Below are 26,179 nucleotides of genomic sequence, written 5' to 3' on the forward strand. Positions count from 1 at the left end.
ACGTTCGCAATCTAACACCAGCTCTGGCAGGATACACATTTCAAATCTGACATATTGTAATCACAAAACATAAAATAAAATTATTTTTTCTACCTTTTGTTATCTGGTCATTATTCAAATTATGTTGGTCCCAGGCTCTGGTTGTCTTCCGATAACTCGCTTGCCAAGGTCTCCTTCTTTCTCCATGCTAACCATCCATCTTCCATCTCTATTCTAGTCTCGCCTTCCATTTCCCTTCCCTCCCCGGGAGGTCTGGCATCTTTCCTTTTTTACATCTCCATCCCTGCAGCTGCAGCGATGGATCCCACCATCCCCAGATCCACCATCTCTCTTTTTCTCAACTACCCTTTCATCCAGCATCTCTCCCTCTTTCCCCACCACCCCAGGTTGTACCAGCTCTCCCTTTCGCTTCCTAACTACCCTCCTATCCAGTATCTCTATCCACCACCCCACCCCTCACACCATCCCTTGTGTCCAACCTCTCTCCCTTTCTCTCCTTTCTCTCCCTTTCTCTCCTTCCCTCCCTAAATCCCATTGACCACCATCTCTCGCCCTCTTTTCTGTTTTTAGACCCATTATTTCTCCCCCCCAGTCCAGTATATGCACATCCTTTGAACCCCCCCTTCCCTCCCTCCCTCAGTGTACTTCTACACCAAGGCCCCCTCCACTGAAGGCCTGCATATCCCCTTGAAGGCCTGCATGTTCCCCCCCTTTTACATCATGACCTGCAGGGCAGTCTTCCCAAAGTGATTATGGCAGTCTGGGTGCACCAGCTCCTCCTGTAAGAGCCGCTGGACTTCAAGGAGGTCCCCCTTGGCAGTGGCTTGGGTCAGCCGGTCCCCCCTCACTGATCTCCTCCAGGAGCATTGAGCCCCAATCTGGGAAGTCACTGTGCGCAGCGGCTGTTCGCGAGCTCAGTCCAGTGTGCACGCTTCTAGCTCTCAGTGGTGCCTGTTTTTCACTCCCTCCTGCCCTCGTTCAACTGACAGCTGACGCTACACCCTCCCTCTTGCTCCAAAACCTACCTGCCCCCCGGCCATGTCTTCCCGACTGACCCTCCTCACTAAAGCAGGAGCAGTGGACAGCCAGCAAGAGGCAGCGCTGCCGCTCCTGCTTTAGGAGACAGGGGGAGGAGGTTGGTCATTGAATCGGCCAGGCCGATTTTTTTTTTTTTACAAAACGAATCAATTCACCCGATTCGAATAGGAAATCGGGCAGCACTAGTATGCACTAATGCCCACATGCTGATTAGTGCAAGCCATGCCTACTCGCCAGCCCCAAACATATTTCCTGTACTAAAAAATAAAATCTAAATTTTAGCGCATGGAAAGCACACGCTGATCCCAAAACTATCACGGGATGCCTGAGTGTGTCCTATGATAGTGCCTTTTAACTTGCAACAAGAACATTCTAGTGTTTATTGTGGCTTTGTAAAAAGACCCCGACATCAAAATATCCAATTGAATATATCTAAGCAAACATCCAAAAAGATATCCAAGTAGGTCAGTTTAACTGAATATATCCGGATAAAAACATCTGAATGGGGTCACGTGATGCACTCATCCTGATCAGACGTGTCTGAGTACCTCTCCCGAACTCTGGGCTGATTGTCAGCTATATCCCGCTACACATCTGCCTTTTCAGCCTGTTTCTTTCTTCCATTGTGTGGGGCAAGTCACTGGTTGCTCGTCTTTACCATTTCTGGCCGGGGTTTTCCGGTATGCCCGCCAGAGTCCAGAAGTCTGCTAAAGTTTTGCGAGGCCCTGCTACACCAGCTAAGATGGCGGAGCACACTCCATCTGACCACATGCAGCCTACCCCTACCATCATGCTACAGGCCAAAGCGATCGAAGAGCTGAAAAAACATCTTACAACGTTTTTGGATGATAAACTCACCCGATTGCAATCCACGGTCGACGGCCTTAAAGACACGGTAGAACGGCAGACCACTCGTCTGCAACACGTGGAGGAAAGGGTCTCGGCGCAAGATGACCGCACGGCGGCTCTAGAGGCGGGAGCCCGAGCCCTGGAGGATAAATGTCGCAAACTGGAGGACCGGGCTGAGGACCTTGAGAACCGGAGCCTTAGAAATAATATCCGGCTTATCGGTCTTCCAGAATCAATTTCGGGTATGGAATTGCACGCCTTGGTCTCCACGTGGCTATCCAAGGAGCTGGGGATGGATACCGGAGGTTCGCCCCTCCTGATCGAGAGGGTGCATCGGATTGGAGCTTACCGGGAAGGAGAGCGGAAGCCGCGGCCAGTCATTGCCCGCATTCTCAATTTTGCCGACAAGACTCAGCTTCTGCTTCATTACAAGGCGAAAGGCAATGTCTTGTATGAGGGCCAGTGGCTTCTCCTGTTTCAGGATTACTCTCCTAGAGTTTCAGAGCAGCGCCGCACTATGGCTGCGTATTGCACACAGCTCCATCAGAAACAGCTGCGTTTTGCTTTGCAATATCCGGCAAAACTGAGAGTCCACCATGCCAACAAAACGCACTATTTCACCACCCCGGTGGAGATTCGATCCTTCATAGAGGGCTTGCCAGACTGAGTATCTTACCTTCGTGATCCATGTGAACCCTGACACTGACCACTTGCACTGTACCGGGGGCTAGACTTTGCTATGCACTCCATGAGGATGATCCACTGCTGCAGACTCGACGACCCGGACATTTTGTGTTTCTTCCTTTTCTGCCCTAGCTTCTTCCCTCCTCCTCCTCCTACCTCTTGCCTTCTAGGGCCTCACGGGATCCGGGTGTGAACCGCTGCCTCCCTTCGGGGGAGTGAGCTGGTAATCTCTTGGCCCTGGATCGAGAGGACACGGCTTCGAGGTCCCGTCTATTGTTCTTTCTCTTTCTTTCTGTCCTGCACCTGTTGCCTGCCTGCGTGTTACTCTCCTTGCCTGGAGGAGTCTTGGCGCTGTGTGCTATCTCTGTGGGCCTGCTTCTGCTCGTTGCCGCTTTAATGGCTTTTGTTTTCGGCAGGGCAATGAGCGGGGCTCTTAGTTTTGTGTCTCCCTCTCTCTTCTGGTTTAATCCCCATCCGGGGTTCTGTTTACTGTCTCTCTCGAATTCTTCCTTTCCTTTACTAGATTCTGAGGTGGGTTCGGGGTGTGGTCTGGGTTCGGGTTGGATGGTTTGGACTTGATGGGGTTGCTGTTATCTGGATTTAGTGGGCTTCCGGGAGTTAGTACTGTGGTATACTTGTGCTCTGCTCCCCTTTTGTTTTGTATTTTTCTTATCTATTTGAATGGCTTTCCATTTGATTGGCAGCCTTTATTTGGACTGCTGGGCATTCCTTTTTGGGCATGAGGGGATTACTCTCCCTTATTTTCTTTTGGAAGGTGGGGGTTTCTGGCTCATGAGGGTCTGCAGGGAGTTTTTTGCTTTGCTGGGTATGATTTGGTGAGCAGGGGATTGTTCGGCTATTAGTGTGGGTACGGTTTGGGGAGTTTCGGGGTTTGGTTGGGAGTCTATGCTAGTTTAGCGGGGTTTTCCCTTTCTGATTGATATTGGCTAAGGGTTCGGGAGGGGGGAGGGATGGTTGAGTGCAGGCAGTTTTTCTTGGGTTTGGGGTATTGGAAAGTTAGGGGAGGACTTTCCGGGAGTGTGGAGTGAGGTGGTCGGAGGGGCGGGATGTGTGTGGCATGGCTGTGGATGTTTGTGTGTGGGGGGGGGTGAGTTGGGGATGGGTGGGGTGGGGGCAGAGGGTAGTGCTGACTGGGGGACCGGAGGGTCTGCAGGGCTCCTGTCCTTCCCTGGAGCCGGGCTTAGCTGGGAGGTTCGGTCTCTGGCATGTTTTTCTTTATTTGTCAACAGATTACTATGGTGGCTTTTTCTGCTTAGCAGCTATGGTTAATTTAACTGTCGTTACTCTGAATGTAGATGGTATACACTCTCCAATCAAACGCAAGAAAATTCTCACTTGGCTTCGGCAACACCACGTTGACATAGCCTTTCTGCAGGAAACCCATCTGACGAGTACTGAACATGAGAAGCTGCGTAGAGAATGGGTGGGAGATGTGAGTTATTCCGCTTATAATGTAAGACAAAGAGGGGTGGCCATTTTAGTGCACAAACACTTACCGTTTCACATTCATAAGACTATTCCAGATAGGGACGGCCGATACATTGTGTTGGGGGAGGTCTGGGGTTCTCAACTCCTCTTCTGCAACCTTTATGCCCCAAACGTTTATAGTCATAGTTTTTTCTCTGGGTTACTGGGAATCCTAGCTCAATATCCCACTTATCAATTGATTGTGGGGAGGGATTTTAATATTGCTGCTGATCCAACATTGGACTGCTCTCCTGCCAAGCCGAGGCCTCAAAATTTTGCTCGTATGGGGGTGAATTTTTTATGTGATCAGCTGGCGGTAGTGGACGCCTGGAGAACTCTTCATCCGTTTGATAGGGAATATACATTTTATTCTAACCCTCATTCTATGTATTCCCGTCTGGACTACATTCTGGTGTCAACTTCTTTTTTTTCCTGCGTGGACAAGATTACTGTTGAAGATGTCTCCTTCTCTGATCATTCGGCGGTGGTGCTTACTTTAGGGATCACTGGCATGAAGGGGGATAGAACTTGGCGGTTCCCTGCTGCTTTGTACTCTGACCGGGATTTCGGGATCTATTTGAGGGCTCATTGGCTGGAGTACACTGCGCATAATGACACTCCTGACGTGGACTCTGAGGTGTTCTAGGACGCCTCTAAAGCGGTGATGCGGGGCCATATTATTCAATATGTTGCCACTAAAAGAAAACAGCAGGGAGAGACACTTCTTGCTCTCGCGGACCGCTTGGCTGTGTTTCGCAAACGTCACCGGACGTCCTTGACGGAGTCGGATGGACAACAGATTAAATCTTTACGCCGTCAGATCAATGAGATCTTGGATTATCGTGCTCGCCAGGATATCTATTATCAGAAGTTTCGGCTTTATCAGTGGGGTGGCAAGGCGGACAAACTTCTTGCGAACCTAGTTCGGCCTTACCGGAAAAAACAACTTATTCGACTGGTGAAAAATGCTAGAGGGGATAGCTTTACTCAGGAAGCCCAAATCCGGGAACAGTTCGTGGCTTTTTATAGCGCATTCTATGCACGACGGGATTTTACGGAGGAGGATCGCAAGCATTTTTTCCGGGATATTCATCTTCCACAGATTTCCGCTGACCAGGCTGAACAACTGAGTGCCCCTATCTCCCTAGAGGAAGTTCGTTTGGGGATCCGAAAGCTGAAGCTTACCAAGTCTCCGGGACCTGATGGTTTCGGTCCGGAATATTACAAACTTTTGCCTGATCTTCTTGCGCAGCCCTTGGGGAATTTCTTTAACTTTCTATCCACGTCTGCATCTGGTCTCCCGAACAACTTAGCTCATATCACCCTGCTCCCTAAACCCGGAAAGGACATTACGCAGGTAGGTTCCTATCGACCGATTTCGTTGTTGAACCAAGATGTTAAATTGTTGGCTTCTATTCTGGCAGCCCGATTGAATTTGGTCTTGCCCCAGCTCATCGCGGAAGATCAGGTTGGTTTTGTCCCCCAACGGTATGCTTCTATGGATCTCCTTAAAGCTTTGACGGCGCTCCATGAACATCGCGATGGAGGGGGCACCTCTGCAATTGTTGGGTTGGACATGGAGAAAGCCTTCGACAGTATTTCGTGGCAGTATCTTTTTTGGGTGCTACAGGAGTATGGCTTGACGGGGAACTTTCTTATGTGGATTCAGGGCTTATATACCTTACCGCAGGCCAGACTTATCATTAATGGAGGCCTTTCCTCTTCCTTTCCGTTCTGTAGGGGCACGCGTCAGGGGTGTCCCCTTTCTCCACTTCTTTTCGTCCTAGTTCTTGAACTGCTCGCCATTAAGATCCGTAATAATCCACAGTTGCGGGGTATCCAGATTGGAAGTGTGGAGTGCCGTATCACGTTGTTTGTGGATGATATCTTACTCTTTTTGGACCAGGCCCTCCTTCATTTGCCGGTGGCGTTGCGTTTGGTAACGGAATTTGGTGTCTTGTCGGGTCTCCAAGTAAACTGTGCTAAATCTGAGCTCCTCCCTCTGTCCGGCCTGGGTCCAGAATCCTGGCATGCCACTTTGCAGATACCGCCTGTGCGGAAGCCGATGAGATATCTTGGTATTTATCTCCATACTGACCCTCGGGTTATGTACAAAAGTAACGTGTTAGCAGCCATTGATAAAATTCAGAACTTGTGTTCCGCCTGGCGGGATCTCCCGCTGACCCTATTGGGGAGGGCGGCTCTGGTTAAAATGATCCAAATTGCTGTACCCTCTACAAACGGTGCCCTTTTGGGTGCTGCAGCGAGATGTTGGGAGGCTTCGGTCCATTTTTACCTCGTTTTTATGGCGCCATAGAGCGGTGCGGATCGCTTATGTGAAATTGACTCTCTCTAAACGGGAGGGGGGCTTGGGCCTCCAGGATATATGTGCGTACAATGTGGCGGCTCTTCTGCGTTTTGTCCATGAAGGGGTGACTGGAGTTGCTCGTTTTTCTCCTTCTGGATGGCTAACTGGGTGGTGCGCGCCTTACACTTTCATCAACCTTCTCCATGTGTCACTGGGTAGGAGAGGGGGAGGAGAATTGTTCTCCAGGTTGCGGTTCTTGCGCCCTTTTCATTTGGCCTGGAGGTGGTGGCGTAGGCTGCAGGATCGGTCCCCGACCGCATCACCATTTTTGCAACTTCAGGGTAACCCTGGCTTCCCCCCGGGTCTCGGCCGTTCTCCATTCACTACATGGGCATCTAGGGGGGGCTTCTAACCTCTCTCATCTGATTGAGGCCGACACGGGTGTTTTTGTTCCGTTTGCCTCCCTTCGGGACCGATGGGGCATCCCTAACCAGCAATTTTTTGCCTATTTACAGGCCCGGCACTATTTTCAGACTTTGCATCAACAGTTTGGAGCCGATTGGCGGTGTGGCCCTCTTGATGAATACATACTTACTTCTCAGAGCTCCTTGTCAGTCTGGTATAGAGTGATTTGGTCTGTAGCTTCCCAGGGCCACTTATCTGCTCTTAGAGAGAGGTGGAACCGTGATCTTGCCGCTCGGTATACCCCTGATACTTTTCTTGATCTTTTTTACACTTTGCATGCTTTTGTGAAGTCGTCGGCTTGGCAGGAAACTCAATTTAAAATCCTCCACAGGGCTTACATAACCAGAGAGCGAGGGGCGGGCATGGGATTGTGGGAAGACCCGCTGTGTACCAGGTGCTCCGGGGCCCCGGGGACGATTTTACACTCCTTTTTGGAGTGTCCTGACCTATCTATCTGGAATTTTTCTTTTGCACAGCTGCAGTTGGTCTTGCAACGACCAGTTGAGTGGGATTACAAGACATTGCTCCTTGGCAACCAGTCTCTATTGGAGGAGCAGGGTTTTACGGTGCCGCAACAGCGCTTTATTTACCTGACTTTGCTGACGGTCAAACGTACAATCTTACAATATTGGGTACAGGCGGGGTCTGTACCCTTGGACAGCTGGCTGAATCATATGATTGAGCTGGCGCGTTTCGAACTTTGCTATTCTAAACGTTCCTCCAACCCTGAGGTACTGGCTTACCTGGCTCTCTGGAGGGTGTTCCTGCAGCTACCTCTGGTTCTCCGGCGTGGGGTGGGTGGGGAGGGGGGGTTGGTATGAATGGAGAGTATGAGAGGGGTTTGCATGTCTGGTTGACTGCTCTGCGTTGGTTGGTATGTGTGCTATTTCATTTGGGGGACATCCTTGGGGTGGGTTGGGTCTGTTTTTTGCAAAAATTCTTGAGGCTTCCATAAGAGGCGGGCTGTTTTTAATTGGATTGTCCTGTGTTTAGTGGTTCAGCTTGTTCTTATATTGCGGCATGTTCTGCCTCTGTACTGCCTGCATGTCTTTGCAATTATGTTTTGTATTATTGGACATTTGCCTGTTTCTGTTGTGGTCTCTTGAATAAAAATGACGTTCAAAAAAAAAAACATCTGAATGTTTTAAGGGTATCCAGATATCTTAGACTTGCTCCATCTGTAATTGATTTATCCAGATAATACGAACTGGATAGCAACAGAACATTACAATTTTAGGTTTAAACTGCCACTGTTACACCTCAATTCTTTATTTAAAAACATAAATTTTATAGATATAGATTTAATAAAAATAACACACCCTTCATCCAGTTAACTTAAAGAATTGCCATACTGGATCAGACTAAAAGGTTCAATTAGCTCAGTATCCTGCTTCAAACAGTGGCCAAGCCAGATCACAAGGACCTGGCAGAAACCCAAAAAGTAGTAAGGTTCCATGCTATCTGTCCCTAGGGATAAGTAGTGGCTTACTGTGGTTTTCCCATCACACCCATTTTAAAAATTGGTATTACATTGGCAACTTCTCAATCCTCAGGTATTGTGGATGATTTTAATGACAGGTTATTAATATTAGATAAGCAGACTGAAAATCCACCTTTTTGATAATAATAACTTTATTTTTATATTCCGCAATACCACAAACAGTTCAGAGCGGTTTACAGAGGAAGAGACTATATACAGACAGCGATATTACAAAAAAAAAAAAAAAAAAGTTTCAAAATTACATTAGCATGGTAAGGTTAATCAAATTTTTCTTTAACCCAGTACCTCTGCCCTCCAACAAAGCCTGCTGATTAACCATCCCCCTTAACTGTATCCATGACATCCTGTTTGTATGTCTTGCCTTTTAGATTGTAAGCTCGTTCAAGCAGGGACTGTTTTCTTATTTTTTTCGCGACTCTGTGCAGTGCTGTATGCATCTGGTAGCACAACAGAAATAATTAATAATAGTAGATATGCAATTTCAATGTTGAGTTTTCAGAACTTGGGTGCCCAGAATCTGGTCCAGGTGATACTGTTCTTTAAACTTGTTGATTTGGCTTACTATATCTTTCATGGTCACTGAAATGTATTTTTCTGCTGTATAATCACCCTTAAATTCCATTCTTTAAAATTTCCATTTCCCTTACATATTCTTCAGTAAAGACTAAAGCAAAGAATTCATTTAGAACTGGATACACTAAACATAATCGCTAATACCGACTGGATTGTAGTTGGCCGATTGCAGAAGAGTGATCGATGTACCAAAAAGACTGCATACAAATTATTTTCTCAGATGTTCGAGTCTCTCTTATCCGATTGATCAGAGTGAGACCAACTCTCACACATGTGCAAAGCCAGCAAAGGGAAGCCCCAAAAGCAGCCTCCTGCCACTGTTCAGAGCTGGAAACTATTTTTTCTTTTAATTGACAGATGTTGTGTGTGTTACACATGCAAAATATCTGCCCCATTTTTTAAAAAAAGAATAAAAGCCTTCCTTGATGTCCCGGCTCTGGGAACCAAGCAACTTCCCCCCCCCCACCCCGCAGTAGTGAAAACAGAAGGAGGGATGCCCACTCTCTCCTGCCAAGCTGACCCCTCACCTTACAAGAGAAAATTGGCAGGAAGGATGCCTCAATTGTTTGACCAGTGGAATGTACAGATCAGCACAATTAAGAAAGCAAATTTTTGAAGCAGAACATATGGCAGAATACTATCTATTAAACACTTCAGTGTCAATCCATGCACACAGAGATAACCCATCAACAGTTTATAACATATCTTGTACTCCAATTTCAGCCAATACAAGTTTGTATAGTATTCCAACACGTTTGCTTTTCCCTAATCTGAAAAGCGTCCTAACAACCAAATTTTGCGCAACCTGCAATGCACACAGCATTGACGCAGGTATGCCTAAAAGAACTAGATTAAAATAATCAAGGCCTGAGACTACTGTTTGCAAGACAATCTTAAAAGTGCTGCCTGACAAATACGGTCTAAGATTACTCAAGAGACGCAGCTTAAAAAATATTTTCCCGAATCATTACCTGATCATTGCTTTTAAAAGTCAAACAAGAATCTACAAGGACACCCAAATACTTGATCTCAGTTGAGATCATTATTGATGTATCTAGAAATTCAACCAAATATGGAATATCATCCCCCTGTTTCCTTCTAAAACAGAGTCCACATTTATACACTGTAAAAATAATCCATTCGTTCTGCTCAGCATCTGGCTCTAAAGGCACATGCCACAGGGCAGACACATGCCGGCCTATGACTGTCTCAAGTCTATTTTATCTTACCGCCTGGCAGGCGAGGGTGGGGTCTGCCGAGAATTAAGGGATTCCCCAGGCCCAGAGTCCAGGCAGTCTGAAAGCTGCAGTAGGGGGAAATATAAGCTCTATTCCCCAACACAGAGAACAGCTAACAGGCTTTAAAAACAATAAAATAAAACTTAGGGCTACAGGGGAGTCCAGGGGTGTCCACCCTGACAGGAGTACTGGACAACTCAGGGGTAGGAAGATGGGGACCAAAGCTGCCTCTAGCCAGGAGGAATCAAGTAATGGGTTTTCTGTTTTTTGTCTCGGAATTGCAGTATTCTAAAAACCATTTATTTTTTACCAATAAATTTGACTGCTGTTTTCCCTTTTAAAATGTTCCCAATGTTTAGAAATCTTAGTATGTTTCACTGTTGATTTTCCTTTCCTCTGATTTTATTATATAGTGAGAAAACTATATTGCTTCGAATAGAATATTTTTCACTTTTCCCAGGGGACCAAGCCCAAAGCCACAGCCCGTAGCATCAAGTGCAAACTGGGGGCTGCTGAAGCTCCATGCTCAAATTTGGAACAAATCCATAAGCCTAGGAGCAACAGCCCTTAGGCTCAACCATGTTGCATGGTCGTGAACATCCAAACAGGGAGCTGTGACAGAGATAAAGAAAAACAATGAATTCTTCTAGGGGGCCAAAGCAAAAACCAGGAGTGAAACCTCCACACACACAATCAGAACCAACAAACAACAGTGGAGGTTCGAGAACAATGTTGTGCAAATCATAATCTTGTGCAGTGGCTCGACATGCACATGTTTCTGCCAATGCAGCCTGCTTCAGGAGCCTTTTAAACTCACAATCATAATTTCTCTATAATTAAGAAAGTGTTTATTCAAAGTAACTTGGGAAATAGAACGTAGAAGTACAAGATTTTCAAACCTGCCCTGTGATCCCACAGCCAGCTGAGTTTTCAGCATGAGATCGTTTTGCATATAATGACTGGTCTCATGTATACAAATTTATTTCATACACATTCATGGTTAAAAAAAAAAAGACAAGACTAACTAATAGGGTCTCAAGATAAAATGGGAAAGGTCTGTGTTAGTATCATACTTTCTGCCTGGATTCTGAAACTGTATAATACGTGCAAAACACATTTCATCAATAATTTAGCCTAAAGAAACAGCTAATAGTGTAACAGTTCTAGGCAGAAAAAGAACAAAATAGAGTAAATCTAGACCTTACAAACACTGCACAACAAGCAAAGGGTTTACATCAATAAATAAATAGGAAAAGAGCAAGAGAAAATGGAAGAAAAACTTTTGAGTGGTGAAATCAATAACCTTTCTCAGTATGTTTTTACAAATTGCTGGTACTTTACTGTGTTCCACTGCTCAAATGTGATGTTTTAATGGAATACCCAGGATTAACTAACTTTTTTCCACTAATATGCAGCACTTCTGTCCAAAGATAACAGAGCCTACAGTACCCTATAAAATATCAATGTAGCAAAGTACTTCTGACAGTTTAAAATAATATAAAGTTCTTCCATTTGTATTCAGATTGCTGTTTTAAAACTGAAGTAAAAAATTTCATCACATTTGTCAAACCAATAAAACTAATTCTGCCAATTTGGTAATGACAGATCTATAGTGATAGGAAAATCTATTTATCCACCCATCTTGATTTTCCCTATTATTGCATATATATCACACTGTTTGGTTTCTGATTTTTAATCACACTACAATAGGTATTAGAGAAAGAAAACCTGAGTAAACACATTTCACAGGTTTTTACATTTTTCCTTCATTTATTTAAGGAACAAAATAAGCCAACATCCATATTAGCCAAGTGAAAATCTAACTGTCCTTTTAGCTAATCAACCAATTGACCAAATTTACTTGATAATTCGATTCAACTGATTGAACATAGCCAGGCTTTATTGCCTGTTGAATTTAAACCTCACCATATTTTGAACTTTACCATTATAAAGTTTCCACAAGAACAGCTACCATCAAAGGAAATTCCAGAAGAGATGAAAATGAAAACTTGTTGAAATATATCATTCTGGAAAGGCTTACAAGCCATTTATTAGGGTTCTGGAAACATGGATTGGAGAATCCAAGGAAGCATGAAGGAAGAAGCATGGTTTCACTAGAGGTAGGGGTGACCAGAGTATTGGATCAAGGAAGAGTGCTAGATGCTAAATACTTAGGGCAGGATTTTCAAAAACCCGCGTTAAAAAGCAACGGTCTACTAACACAGCCATTTTGATAGCGAACCTAAAAAAGCAAGACTTTTTTAAAAAAAACCTGCATGCAAATAAGGTCAGCGGACAGCAGCAAAGATTTGCTAAATTTGAATTTGTCCATCGCTGGTGACAGCAATACATGTACAGACAAAACGCTTCAAGAAACCCCCTTCCCCCCAAACACAACCACAGTGGGAGAGATGTTCAGTCTCTCCCACTGTCAACCAACAAACGCCCCCCAGCAGCGGGAGAGATGCCCACACTCTCCTGCTACACTAAAAACCTCGCTGCGATCGACCCATGGGAGGGGCCTTATACAACCTGGGCCAATCAGAGCCTCAGGCCCCTCCCCTGTGCATTCCAAAATGCACCAGGAAAGGGAAGGCCCATTTTAGATGATGCAGGAATCTGGGAGGAGTGGGTCCGTGTTCCTCCGGTTCATCAACTTTGAGGTAAGGGGGAGGGGGCGGCGGAGACAGCGGGGGGGGGTACTTGCCAGCGGGAGAGAGTGGACATCTCTCCTGCTGCGAGGGGGGTTACTTGCCAGCAGAAGAGAGTGGGCATCTCTCCCGCTGCAGGGGGGGGGGATCGGGTCAGTCGTGGCGAGGTTTTTAGTGCAGCAGGAGAATGGGCATCTCTCCCACTGCAGGGTGTGTGTGTGTTTTTTGGGTCAGTCACAATGAGGTTTTTAGTGCAGCGGGAGAGTGTGAGCATCTCTCCAGCTGCAGGGGAAAGGTTGGGTCAGTGGCGGCATGGATTTTAGTGCAGTGGGAGAGTGTGCACTAGGAGCAAATAACATCTCTCCCGCTGCAGGGGAGGGAGGGGTGTCGCTGCCGTTCCGGGAGGAGAATAATGTTTGCTGCCACTGCTGCTGGGAAGGAGTGTTGTGATGCAGCGGAGAGAATGGGCATCTCTCCTGCTGCATCACAACACCAGGATTTCTAGCAATCTGTGACACTGACCGGCACCCCTGGACCAGTCACTTTTTTTAGTTGCTAAAAGCAGACACTGCTTTTTAAAAATGGCTCGCCATTTTTTAAGAGTCCACTGGAGGATTCATTTCATTGTTGAAGAGCTCATTTGCATGTCAGTGTCGGAGTATGCTAGAATCCTCGCTAAAGTTGGATTTAATCCCTTTTGATAATCCATCGCTAAACTGCGTACAGGCTAAACCGCTGGAAAACAGTTTAGTGACAGTGTTAAAGTTTTTAGAATCTGAGCCTTAGATTTTAGCAAAGCCTTTCACATGGTTCTACATAGAGAACTTATAAATTAATAGAGTGCCCTCAGAATGGGCCCTAAAGTGTCCGAGTTAGAACTGGTAGAATGAAAGGCAGAGGATAGTGGTAAATAGAGCTCACTCTGAGGAAAGGGATGTTACCAGTGTTGTGCTTCAAGGTTTGGTTCTTGGGCTCATTCTTTTTAGCGATATTGCTGAAGGGCTGTCTGGTAATGTTTGCCTCTTTGAGGCTACCAAAACCTGCAATAGGAGCAAATAACATCTCAGTTGACATTTTGATAAGATTTAACTTTTTCTTTATTGAAAAATTAATCATATCCCAAGTATAACACTTGTATATAGAAAAAAACCCAACATGCCATCAAAACAAACTTAGCAGGAAGAGAAAAAGAAAAAAAATATTCAAGTCCTCAATTATAGAAGGGGACAAGAGATCAAATGTGCACAATGGAAATGACAAAAACAATTAAATTAAAAAAGAAAAATAAACAAAAAACTAGAGCTACAATGCAATTCTTAACAGGAACCTTTTCCTTAAGGCAAAACTAAGCTACAGTTTGCAGAGGTGCTTGAACTTCAGTCACAGGCCTGTTCATCAAAAACATTGGCCCAGATTTACTAAAGTCAGCGGTCGTCGCTAAACCTGTTTTGGCCAATCATGGACTTCTTTAGGCTCCTCCCTAAGAAAGTCCCCGATTGCCTCAGACATCTTAGGCCCCTCCCAAGGGAGGAGCCTGAGGTGCCTGAGCCAATCAAGGCCTTAGACCCCTCCCAGTGTCACATGATGTACCGGAGAGGGGCCTATGGCCTGCATTGCTGACAGTGGCCAGTGGAGAAGCAGGAGGGAATGACTGAGCACTCCTTCAGCTCCAGACTTAAAGGGATGGGGAGGCAATGGCAGGATGGAGTGGTCATCCATCCTGCCATACTTAGGTTCGGCACGTGAGGGGTCTTCGGGGGAAGCATCTGGTGGCAGGAGGGAATGGGCATCCCTCCAGCAATATTAGGTTTGGCACAGGGGAGGGGTGGCGTCAGGAGGAGCGTCAGGTGGCAGGAGGGAGTGTGCATCTCTCCTGCCATTTTTTTTAGGTTCAGGGAGGGGAGGGAGGGGCGCTTTGTCAGGAGGCTTTTTTTTCTTTTTTATTGAGCAGATATTTTGCATGTGTAATACATGCAAAATATCTGTGCCATTAAAAAAATGAACCCCACTCCCCTGGCAGAAGCCCTGACAGTAGTGACAGGAGGCTGCCTCTCCTGTCAGGGCTCTGTGCATGTCTCAATTGCTCACTGAGCGATTGAGTCAGTGGGTTTGCATGCAAACCTCCGTGCAAATCATTTGCATGCAAACTTAACAGTGAATCAATCGCTGTTGGAAAATCAGCCAACAGCGATTGAGTTGATATTGTTAGTGAATCTAGCCCATTGTGAGTGTGATATCCAAGCACACATTTGCAAGGAAATTTCAAAAAGCTCACCCAAGACTAACACTCGAGTCTCATCAAAAGAAATTATTTACACTCCTTTTGTGTGGTCTTTGCCACATCTGTTAATACCTCAACTTTTAAAGAGCAAAAGGGGATACTATGATACTTAAAATATAGTCTCAATATCTAATCTCTATCATAAATCAGAATAAAAGTCACCAATAATGTTGCTGGCATCGCCACTGTTTCTTTGGAGGATTCCAAAACAGCTGTTAAGATCTAAGCTATCCTGGGAAATAAATGAAGTAAATATCTACTCCAAGTTTCAGTTTTCTTAGGCTGGTAAATAAAATACCCTGGAGATAGAGGGCAGATGCCGAGCAGAAATTTTCAAACCTCCAACAAACAACATTTGAACATCTTGTGACGATATAATATGAATTCTACAGAAATTAATCAGAGATTCCTTCTACAAACAACATTTTCTAAATTAGCACCTTTTAGCTCTAAACTATTAGCGCCTTTCATTAAAGATGTTGAGTGAAATGGTGTGGTGACCGTGTTAGTCACAACAGAAGAAAACCCATGTCCACAGAATAGGAGAACAGTCCAAACACAAACAAGACTGTGGAAGACAATGTTCTTGACACATGTTTATTTCTTCAAACAATCCTAAAAAACATAGTCCACATCTGTCTTGGGAGGATTGAGCACAGGCTGTTTTGGCAAAACACGCCTTCCTCAAGGATCCTAGATGTGAAATATGGTGGCAAATACAAATGTGGACAAACAGTAATGGCTTGGTAAACCAGGCAGATAGCGCTGTAGGGGAAGCTAAACTCTACTGTGTAGGTAATGCTGTGGAAATAATGCCACTGTATTTCTGGGGGGACGCCAAGCGTCTCTTCCTTATCTTGCCAACACCTGTAGCAGAGACACTACTGTCCCCCACAGCACCTTCGGACACCCACCGAGATGGAGCCTGGATCACCCCATATTCCAGGAAGGATGAACTTAAGACACCCCTGCTGGTGGAAAACCGCCTCAACTACTATCACAGAGACAAAAATGTGGGAGCCATGGCGAGGCTCAAGGGGCAGAGCTGTGAACTGGAAATGCTGTTGCAGAACATGGAAATGTAGAAACCTGTGATGCTCCAGGCAGACTGAAATAAGGCGGAAAACCTCTGTGAGATCCAAGGACACTAGAAACCCCCCTGGAGAGATAGCAGCTATCACCATGTACTCCATTGTCCATTCAGAAAAAAAGGAATTTGCAAAAAGTGGGTGATCGACCGTAAATCCAGAAAGGGTCTCCAATCCTCCAAGCCTTTCTAGCACGAAGAAGTATAAGGAGTATCTGCCTAAGTCCCCATTCGTATTCTGGAACACTAAAAGGCATTCTGGATGACTAAGAGGCATTGCAGAATATCGCCAACCCTGGACTCTGTTGTGGTCGACTTGCCAGAGTCCAGAAACCAAACTGGAAGTGGGAAAGGAGGACTAACAAGTGTCCAATGAAAGTCGAGTCCACTCCTGACAAAACGGAGACAGCCTTCGAGTGAGGAAGCCATGTCCGACACCTGGCGACATTGGCGCTTTTTTTTTTGTGAAGCGTAGCCACTGCACAGGAACCCGAGGACACCTGGAATTGGAACTGGGTTAAAGTGGACATAGCCCTTGGGATGGGAGGAAAAACCTGTGTATCCCTGAAGACACCTGCGGGAGGAACGAAGAGAACTACAATCCCCTCCCAACGTCAAGCAAAACTGGTTCACATGGAGCTGCGTTCGGCAAAACCTGAGCAGAGGTCATCCAGACTTATACCAACAAGAATCTGGCTCTTGAAAAGATGGCCGCTGAAGATGATCCTCGAGGCAGTATCCTCATCCAAAGATGGATCCAAAAAGTTTGCAACTCAGACACCACACCAGCAGAGAACATACTAAGAGCTTGAATGAGATCGCATAGGGCTCCCGGCACTGCAGCCAACCAGCACCAGCAGAGGATAGGCATGCACCTTCATAAAGTAAGCGGCCACCGCCACTCAGTTACCTGAGGATGCTAGAAAAGAATATTCTATAACATAACATCCACCCTGCGATCCTGAGAGTTCTGAAACCTCACTCCCCCATCACTAGGGAGGGCTGTGTGCTGGAAAACCAGCACCACGGTGGAATCTACCTCAGGCTGTTAACTTTAATAGTAAAATAAAAACAAGAAGTAGAGCTACAGCAAAAGACTTCTGCACGGTCTGCTTGCAGAAATCACAACTGGATCTGTTTACTAACTCTCAGACTAAGGGGATGGAGCTAAGGCTCTGAAAAGTTGATTTCTGCAACTCCAGGACTGCGGGCTGGGACTAAACAACTAGCGTATAGAATCTGAAAGGGATGTAACAGAAATTTAATTTTGGAGAAAGGTGTGTATGCACAAAGTAATTTTGATTCCTATGGGAGACTGAATTTTGATCTATATAAAAGTTAAAAAAAATACATGATATGTGGTCATGTTTGCCCCACTCCACCCTCAAAAAAAAAAAAAAAAAAAGGCATGCTGATTGTTGTAAGATGGTTCTTGCATAACCCTATTAAGAAGTGCAATAATCCTACCTACTAGTAATTTACCAATGGAGCAAACCTGTTACGTATATTTAGGTATAAGCTAAGCTGCCATAGCTTAATACTAAATCAATTTTTGATTTATCATTAAAATATGCTTGTATATAAGTTTATTCTGAGTTAATCATCACTCTGAGGCTTTTTACCAATTTTTCCGGTACTAGCAGTGTTCCCACAATTTAAAAGTGAAATGCAATGAATGCTCCTGGGTTCAATTTTAACTTGTATTTACACCAACTGTCTCAAGATAATGATTGAAATCAGTCATACTATTAATCTTTGTTAAAATTCACAAGGAACACATTTTTCAAATCCTGAAATTCATTTTAAGAATGAGATGATTTATACCCTTAAGAAGATACAACACTACTATATGACTTGAATATGATCCTAGTATTTCCTAGAGAATGACCTGGTGACAAAATCGGTCACCACCCCTGTTCCTGTAGATAACTGCAGGAAACCATCCCCATGTCATTCTAAGGAAGAGAGGAAGAATCAGAGTATGATTGGACACAACCACTGACCCTCAGGCCTTGTATTGAAGAGATTGAGATAGACAGTAAAGAATGACACTGGAAGGTTTCCCGTAGGGACAGGAAATGTGATCAATTCTGTTAACCTGTGTCTCAGAAAATGACACGGTATCACAAGACAACCCCTCTAGGACAGTACCGGTAATTTGTCAACACATGCAACTAAGAAAGACCCTTGTCCTAAGTGTTTTAAAAGTAACTCTCTCTTTGGGAGGGCAAGATGGCTGACTAATTGGAGGCAAGTGAACATTGCTCCTGAGTATTTGCTGTTTGGTCTGATTTTTTGCCATTACAACAATTGTAAAGTAGGAAGGCAAGGTTCATTAGTTCCCATTTGCTGACTTACCGGTGACTAATTTGGTCCAGCAAACTCTGTTGAGTTTTGCCATGGAAATTACAGTTTTGGACCAGGAGCTGGGTGATGGAAGGCCCTTTCCTGTAGAAGCTGACACATGCTGAGTCCTGGTTCATTAGAGGCACCTCCCAGACCTGGCTATGTGGAAGGCTCTGAGCAGCGTGAGAATGCAGAGGATGCCGGAAGTGCTGCTTCGGCAAACCCATTGGATGGGGTTGCAAGAGTCAGTGTTTTCTCAAGTGTCTCTTCAGGAGGGAGCTGTGGCCATCAAGGACTGCAAGGTGGAAGATTCCTTGGTAGAGAAGGTTGATAATCATGGGAACAACTTTGAAAAACACCTGGAAGAAAACTGTGCAGGTGGAAGGGCTGATCTGAGAGAAGTTTTGAAGGCTATTGGTTCATTGGAAAGTTATATGCTGGGTAAGTTTGAAAAGATTTTGAATGGTCCTGATTCTCTCCAAATGAAATTCTACAACCAAGGTGAAATTCTTAAAAAAGAGGGAGGAAAGGATTATGGCCCGAATGCACAAAGCTCCAGACACCACAGTAAAAAATATTGTGATAGGAGCAATTTTTCTTTTACTAGCAATGCTCAGCACAATAGCATGCAAATTATATGCATGCTAGTCATTTGGAGCATCACCAGTAAAAGGGGAAGGTTGTGTATGGTTTTGTTCAGAAAAGCAATTGCTAGCACAGCTCCTTCTCCTGCTCACCTGTCACAAAAAACAAGCAGCTCCTGTTCTCCCTGCCTGCTGGTTCAGATGATCAGGGCAGGGGAATCTGCGATCTGAACTGGAAGGACTCCCCAAAGTCACCAAATGCTGGTCCAACTGATCGGCGATCAGCCAAACTGGCTTTTTTAAAAAATAGGTGTAGCTATTGTGCATGTTGTACAATCCCTCCTGCCGGCAGGCCTGCCTCTTCAAAATGGAGGGCCTTTTCCATTCCCAGTGCATCCCAGGATGCACTGGGAGGGTACTAAGGCCCTTCCCCTGTGAGGGGCTTTGCCTGCCTGAGCCAATCAGGCCCTTAAGCCCCTCCCGGTGCATCCCAGGATGCACCAGGATGGGAAGACCCTCCATTTTGAAGAGGCAGGCCTGCCAGCAGGAGTGAGTGAGCATCCTTCCTCCTGAACTTCAATTGTAAGATATGGAGGGAGTTAGGGGGGCCTGTTGGGGGGGGGGGTCCCAGCATAGTGGAGCTTGACCTTGTGGCAGAATGGAGTGGGATTTTTTTTTTTTATGTTTGAGGGCGTCAAGAGGTGTGTGGTCTGGTAGGTCATGGACAGCTTTGGAGGGGTTGGGGAAATCAGAGGGATGGATGGATAAGGAGCTTTAAAAAAAAAAAAATTGATGGGGGGGTGTCCTGAGCTGTCAAGCCTTACTTTCCTGTCAGTGCATGTACATTACATGGAGTGCTCATTAAAACACTAATGAGCTCCTTGTAATGTATTAGCGTAGTGGCTGCTACAACAATCGGTAGCAGCCACGGAGAACCCTTTTCAGCATTGGCAGGAGAATTTCCTTGCAAGGCTGGTTAAAACCAGTTTTGCATATCAGGGCCTATTTTCTGTAACATATTGTGAAAGAGGTTAAACCAGTTCAGGCTAATATGGTGAATGAACACATTATAAGACAAAATAAGCTGGAAGCCTTAGAAAACTTTTAAAGATAGAAAAATTTAAGAATCTCATATTATAAGTCTCCTATGTTATCACCTTTGGAGATGTTAAAGAAATATTTAAATGAAATCCTGATGATATCAATAGACTCTATGCTACCATAGAGCTTATTATATTTGAGAATATGTTCAGACCATAAAGGTGGAAGAAAGGATCAAGACTGGAATGCCTCAAAGCTTTAATTTTTAGAAAATTCTGAAGTTGTCACCAAAGCTACTCTTATTGTCTCTTTTGCATTAGTACCAGACCGTGTCTGGATTCTTTGATTTTATTTCCACTATAAAGAGCAATTATTTCTGGGACAAAGATTCTTATATTTTCTGATTTCTCCAGGGTTACACAAAAGAGGTGGAAGGCCTTTTTGGCTGTTAAGCCTTAAGTTGTGGAACATATTTCCTTCAATTTCCTTGTACAGTAAGACCCATATTGTATATAAGGCACTTTAAGCGTTACTAGGTGCACTACTGGCACCTAACGTAATTGGTAAAAGCTATTTAAACATCATTTAAAAACAAATGTAGGCACAAAACGGTGCCTTAGAATCCCTAAGGTTGAAGTAGGCATGGTTAACGCCAGAAATAACCTTAGGCATTCTATGGCGCCTTCATAGCCACAATTATCAAAGGTAGGTGCCAGAAATGTAGGCCTTTAAAACCCTGGCCTACATTTCCACATCTACCTTTGATGAAAGCCACAATTCTGTAAATTGCGCCATTGTGTGACTGACACATGATCAGCGGCCGTTTTATAGGTGGCTGCCGATAGGTTTATTATTAAGGTTTATTAAAAATTTGACTGATCGCCTATCAACATTCTAGCAATATACAATACAGCTAAAAATGAGGGGAACAAAATTAAAATATTTAACATAAGTCAAGACATGGACAAGACTTACAGATGAACAGCAAACAAGAGGACCGAAGGTGAAATACAATATTATCAGAAAAGATCACAATTAAGGACAGCACAAAAGGGTGGGGAAAAAGTTAGTTCAGCGCTACCTTAACTGAAACAATGAAAGAATTCCGAGTTATACAGCGAAAGCCCTAAGTGCATTGTAAAGCCTCTGGAAAAAGTTTCCTTTGTTTTTTTTTAGTATAGAAGGTGTAGGTTCTCTTTCACCATTGTCCTAAATCTCCCTTTAATTTCCTATTTTTGAGAATGATTATGTTTTACTATCTAGTATGATGTTATTTCTTTGGATGATATTTCCTATTTAAATGAAGTGTTATGCTCAAGAATTACCATATCTATAAAAAAAAAAAAGTAACTCTCTCTAAATTAAGCACAACATCAGTCTTTTGAGCTGTAAGTCAGGTAATACATGAATCCAAACAAGATACTGAGCAAAATGGATCTTCGTTCTGTTCCATTATGACAATGCTTATATTCTTAACCTTTCTATATACTGTACTATATTTCTCAAGTTTAAGCAGGGTTTCACATATTAACTGAGGCCCAGATGCTCTAAACCAGCGGTCTCAAACTCACAGCCCACGGGCCACATGCGACCCCTTGGCTTCTAATTTGCGGCCCGCGATCTAGTACCCGAACTCGCAATCTGGTTAACTGCAACTGGGCAACCCGATCCCACAATGTGGGCAACTGCCTGCTGCCATCGCGTAGGCCAGGACTCCTGCCTTCGCGTATCTGCCGGATATGCGAAGGCAGGAGTCCCGGCATACGTGACGGCAGCAGGCAGTTGCAAGTCAGCTGATGCCGGCGCGATCTCACACACTGAGCAGAAGAGAAGCTCCGGCGTCGGCTAACTAGCAACTTCCTGCAGCCACATCGTATGCTGGAACTCCTGTCTTCGCGTTTCCGGCAGGTACGCGAAGGCAGGAATCCTGGTATACGATGCAGCTGCAGGAAGTTGCTAGTCAGATGACGCCGAAGCCTGAGCTTCTCTTCCTGCCCAGTGAGCACCAGGTACTGCTGGACAAGGGGAGGAGGGAAAAAAGGAAGGGAGAAGGGGTACTGCTGGACAGGGGGGAAGGGAGAAGTGGTACTGCTGGACAAGGGGAGGAGGGAAGGGAGAAGGGGTACTGCTGGACAAGGGGAGGAGAGAAGGGGTACTGCTGGACAATGGGGACAGGGATAATGCTGGACAAGGTAAAAGGAAGGGAGAAGAGATACTGCTGGACCTGGCAGAAAGGGAGGGAAAGGAAAGGTGCTACACACTGGAGGGGAGGGTGAGATGGTGCATGGGGAGAGAGCATGTTGGGTTGGGGGGTGCAAAGGAGGGATGCCACTGAGGGAAGAGACAAGGATAGAGAGAAAGTGTGCAGAAGGCAGAAAGTGTTGGACTCATGGAGAAGGTAAGATGGATGGGGAAGACAGAAAGGAGGGAAGGAGAAATGTTACACTGGGGAAGGGGGATAGGGCAGAGAGTGAAAAGTTGGACTCATGGAGGGAGAGAGAGAGATGTTGTTTGGTTGAGGAAAGAAGGATCAGAGGAGAAGCATGCAGGAGGAAGAGAGAAAAAAAAATATTGGATTGGTGGAAAGGAGGGAGAAATGTTGGATTGGGAGGGGGCCAGAAAGGAGGAAGGGAAGGAAGATGGACTGCAGGGGGCAGAAAGGAGGAAGGAAAAGAGAAATGTTACACTGGAGGGGAAGGAGAGAGATGTCAGACCGTTGAAATAGGGAGGGAAAGAGAGAGAAATAGGGAAGGAAGGGAAGGTAGATTTTGAGAAGAAAGCAGAAAAAAGGGAAAAATTGAATGTTAAGTTAATGCCAAAGATGGATGAAAGGCAGTACATGAAGACTGAGAGAAAAACAGTCAAAGGACAAGTAGGCCCTGGAAACACAGGGCTCCTTTTACAAAGCCGCACTAGCGGGGTTAACGCGCGCGACTTTTCATCACATGCTAACCCCCGTGCTGGCCAAAAAACTACCGCCTGCTCAAGAGGAGGCGGTAGCGGCTAGCACATCCAGCAGTTTAGTGTGTGCTATTACGCACGTTAAACCGCTAGCGCGGCTTTGTAAAAGGAGCCCATAGTTAAAAGCACAGAAAAATGAAGTCAGCAGACAACAAAGGTAGGGAAAATATTTTATTTTCAATATAGTGATTGAAATGTGTCAGTTCTGAGAAAGGAAAGATGTTAAACTTTAACTGTTAGGGCCGCAAAAAAAATAGTTAATGTTTTATTAAATAAATGACAATTTTGCACGAGGTAAAACACTTTATATTTATAAATCTTTCCTTTAACAGTTACAGGAAAGATTTATAAACTATAAAGAGTTTTACCTCATGCAAAATTGTCATTTCTTTAATAAGACATTAACTATTTTTTCTGCGGCACTCCAAGTACCTACAAATCCAAAATGTGGCCCTGCAAATGGTTTGAGTTTGAGACCACTGCTCTAAACTTAACTGTGCCTTTAACAATTGATTCTAAACCAGATCTTCCTGGTTTAGCGTCAAAATATTTTACCTACCGATGCACATAACAACTCACTGCGATCTTTTCCATGCTTCCTAACAGCCTCTGACTCTGCTATGTAAATGAAGACATTCATATTAAAACTAGCACTCCCAGCGATGCTCTGACCTCACCTGTTGATGTACAAAATGAAGTGCCAGATTTTAACACTCCAAAATTAACAGCTGATCCGGGGGTGCCAGTACTGTTAAAAACGCAGCTGAGGTGCATGTGTTAAAGGCGCATCTGAGCTGCGTGCGTCAAAGCTCAGGTTGCCCATTGCATGTGAAGCAGAAGTTCATCATAGTTGGAGGGGAACTGCTGAATACATGAGGGAAGCACTTGTTCCACCGAAGCAGGCTGCCAACTGCATGAGGGGAACAAACACTTGTCCCGCCAAAGCAGGTTGCCAACTGCATGAAGGGAGCACTTGTCCCACCGAAGCAGTGTAAAAAAAAATGTTTTCATATTTCGCCCCCTCCCCTTATGACATGTGCCTATGATGCGCTCCTATAAAGCATGCTTATGATTGACCCTCATGGGCATGGGCATATTCATGCCTCTTTCCTTGGACTATTCTGCACATTTGCGCTTTCTCCAATGACTGATCAGATGGGATTTCCACAGGATTCCATGAACCTCATTTGCATGCAAAGCTGTTTGAACACTGATCATCATTTAAAAATTGGGACCCACAGGATTTTAATGGCAATTTTACACCATCTGGGTTTGAATGAATTCCTGTCCTTACACCCTCCTCTTAGAGGACAGAAATTATAGCTTTTCAGTGTTAAAGTACATGAAAGAAAAGTCTACTGCTTAAAACCCTGCAGATGCTCCAAACCACTTGTGTATTAGTTATTGCAATTTTAGAACAAAGATAGATCAACACTGCCTTTTCTGCAGTACTCCCCCGCTCTCCTGCTGCAAGATATACTATTTAGTAAATATACTGTACACATATAAAAAGCAATGCATTAGGTGCAAAAAACCACAGTGGAAACTTGGATGCAATGCCTCTAGAAGCTGCAGCCACCCATCACTTACCAAAGCAAGGGCACTGTATCCCACCCTTACAAAACCCCAATTAAAAATACAGGAATACAAAAAAAAAAAAAAAAAAAGTCTTTGTCTTGCTGAGCAGGAGAAAATAAAAAGGACTCCAGGAAAAACACCGAAAATATAAGCAGAAGAAAAGGCACGATCACAGTAGATTAACAGGAAGTGGGTTATAAGCATTTAGCAATCTACACTTCTAAAATTCGTGGGCACACCTGCTCCATGGTGCCTGCCAGCAGCAGGAGGACGGTGCGAGGTCCGGGCGGGTCTTCAGATACCCTCACGTTCTCTTTCTTTAAGCCACGATTTATGCCCCCTCCCCACCCCGGCTCTCTGCCAGCACCAGCATCCCATGACACTTACTGAGGGTGCCACCAGCTCCAGCCGCGACTCCAGGCTCTCGGTAGGTTCCGGCCAGGACAGCTCCGGGTCCGGCGATTTGCGGCGCTGCCCCGGGCGGGGTGCTGCCGCAGACCTGCAGCCTCTCGAAGTTCCCCGGGTTGGAGAAATAGTCGCGGAGGCGGGGCAGCTCGCGGCCGCACTCCTGCAGCTCGGTGTGCAACTCCAGCGCCGTCAGCAGGTACTGATCCCGCAGCAGCTGCGCCGCCAGCGCGTCCAGCGGCACCCGGGGGGGATCCGCAGCCGCTCCGTCGCCCAGGGTCAACCTCGGGCCCTGCATCGCAGCCGCCGCCGTTACCTCCAACAGCGGCGGCGACAGAGCCTGCACCGGCCGAGACCCCCCCGCCGCCGCCGCCGCCGCCTCCTCCTCTTCCTCCTCCGCCCCACCGCTGCTGTCCGCCTGCGACTGCGGCTCTTCCTCGGAGTCACTCAGAAAGGGGTTCACTCCGCCGCCCGCCGCCATTTTTATCAGGGACGCCCCCCGCGGGCTGGGCGCAGACGGCGAAAGGAAAAACACTCAGCAGCCGCCACCGCCCACTGTAGCTACACTCCTGACAGCCCAGAGACACGCCGGCTACGGCTTCCGCGGAGCCACGAGCTCTCGCGAGAGTGCAGGTGCCGCTGTCAATCGCTCGCGCCCCGCCCACGTTGCCATGGCGATTGTGGAGCGCCTGAGAAAAGAAATTGGAACGCGCAAAAAACACCCCCCAGATCAGGTGGTGTGAACGTTTTCGTTACGTAAGCATCGGGAAGAGCTTATTGAGTCGTTACCAAAGGCTGTTAAAGTTGTAAAACCTTGCTCTGGCTAGTCTCCCGAGCGCTATGACCTTTTCCTAGTTTCTTAAATAAAACAAACTACATTTCCCATCTTGCTTCGGATTAGGGCACGAGGTCAGGTGCCCGGAAGAGCCTCGAGTGTGTGGCTACTGGGGTCGTTTTACTGCCGCGCGCCGTGAGTGACGGTTGGAACGTGGGAAGGTGCACACTCGATACCCGGGGTGAGTGCTTGAAGTCCGCTCTGCTTTTAATGCTTCAGTGGGAGAGTGGAAGGATGCTGTGCACGTGCCGAGGAGCGAACCGAGA

The 26,179-nt window shown here is 45.7% G+C and overlaps 2 protein-coding genes across 12 annotated transcripts in view; one reads left to right on the forward strand and one right to left on the reverse strand.

The window, feature by feature from the left end:
- RELCH (RAB11 binding and LisH domain, coiled-coil and HEAT repeat containing) overlaps window positions 1-25,719 on the reverse strand; it is a 403,047-nt gene extending 377,328 nt beyond the window's left edge. For 2 of the 10 annotated variants that reach the window (XM_033934997.1, XM_033934992.1), the window contains exons 1-2: window positions 25,061-25,698; window positions 13,737-13,835 (exon numbers count right to left, since the gene is read on the reverse strand). In XM_033934997.1, the coding sequence (XP_033790888.1) occupies window positions 13,737-13,835; window positions 25,061-25,559 (598 nt within the window). In that variant the 5' untranslated portion in view covers window positions 25,560-25,698. Of the gene's footprint in view, window positions 1-13,736; window positions 13,836-25,060 lie in introns of all 10 variants that reach the window. The other 8 variants (XM_033935000.1, XM_033934998.1, XR_004538476.1 and 5 more) reach the window with 7 other exon arrangements.
- Window positions 25,720-25,863: 144 nt separating this feature from the next.
- Window positions 25,864-26,179, forward strand: part of PIGN (phosphatidylinositol glycan anchor biosynthesis class N) — a 397,785-nt gene continuing 397,469 nt past the window's right edge. For both annotated transcript variants that reach the window (XM_033935002.1, XM_033935003.1), the window contains exon 1: window positions 25,864-26,094. The gene's annotated coding sequence lies outside the window, so the exon portion shown is untranslated. The remainder of the gene's footprint in view (window positions 26,095-26,179) is intronic.

The sequence above is a fragment of the Geotrypetes seraphini genome, chromosome 2 (genome assembly GCF_902459505.1).
Source record: "Geotrypetes seraphini chromosome 2, aGeoSer1.1, whole genome shotgun sequence".
Taxonomy (NCBI): Eukaryota; Metazoa; Chordata; class Amphibia; order Gymnophiona; family Dermophiidae; genus Geotrypetes; species Geotrypetes seraphini.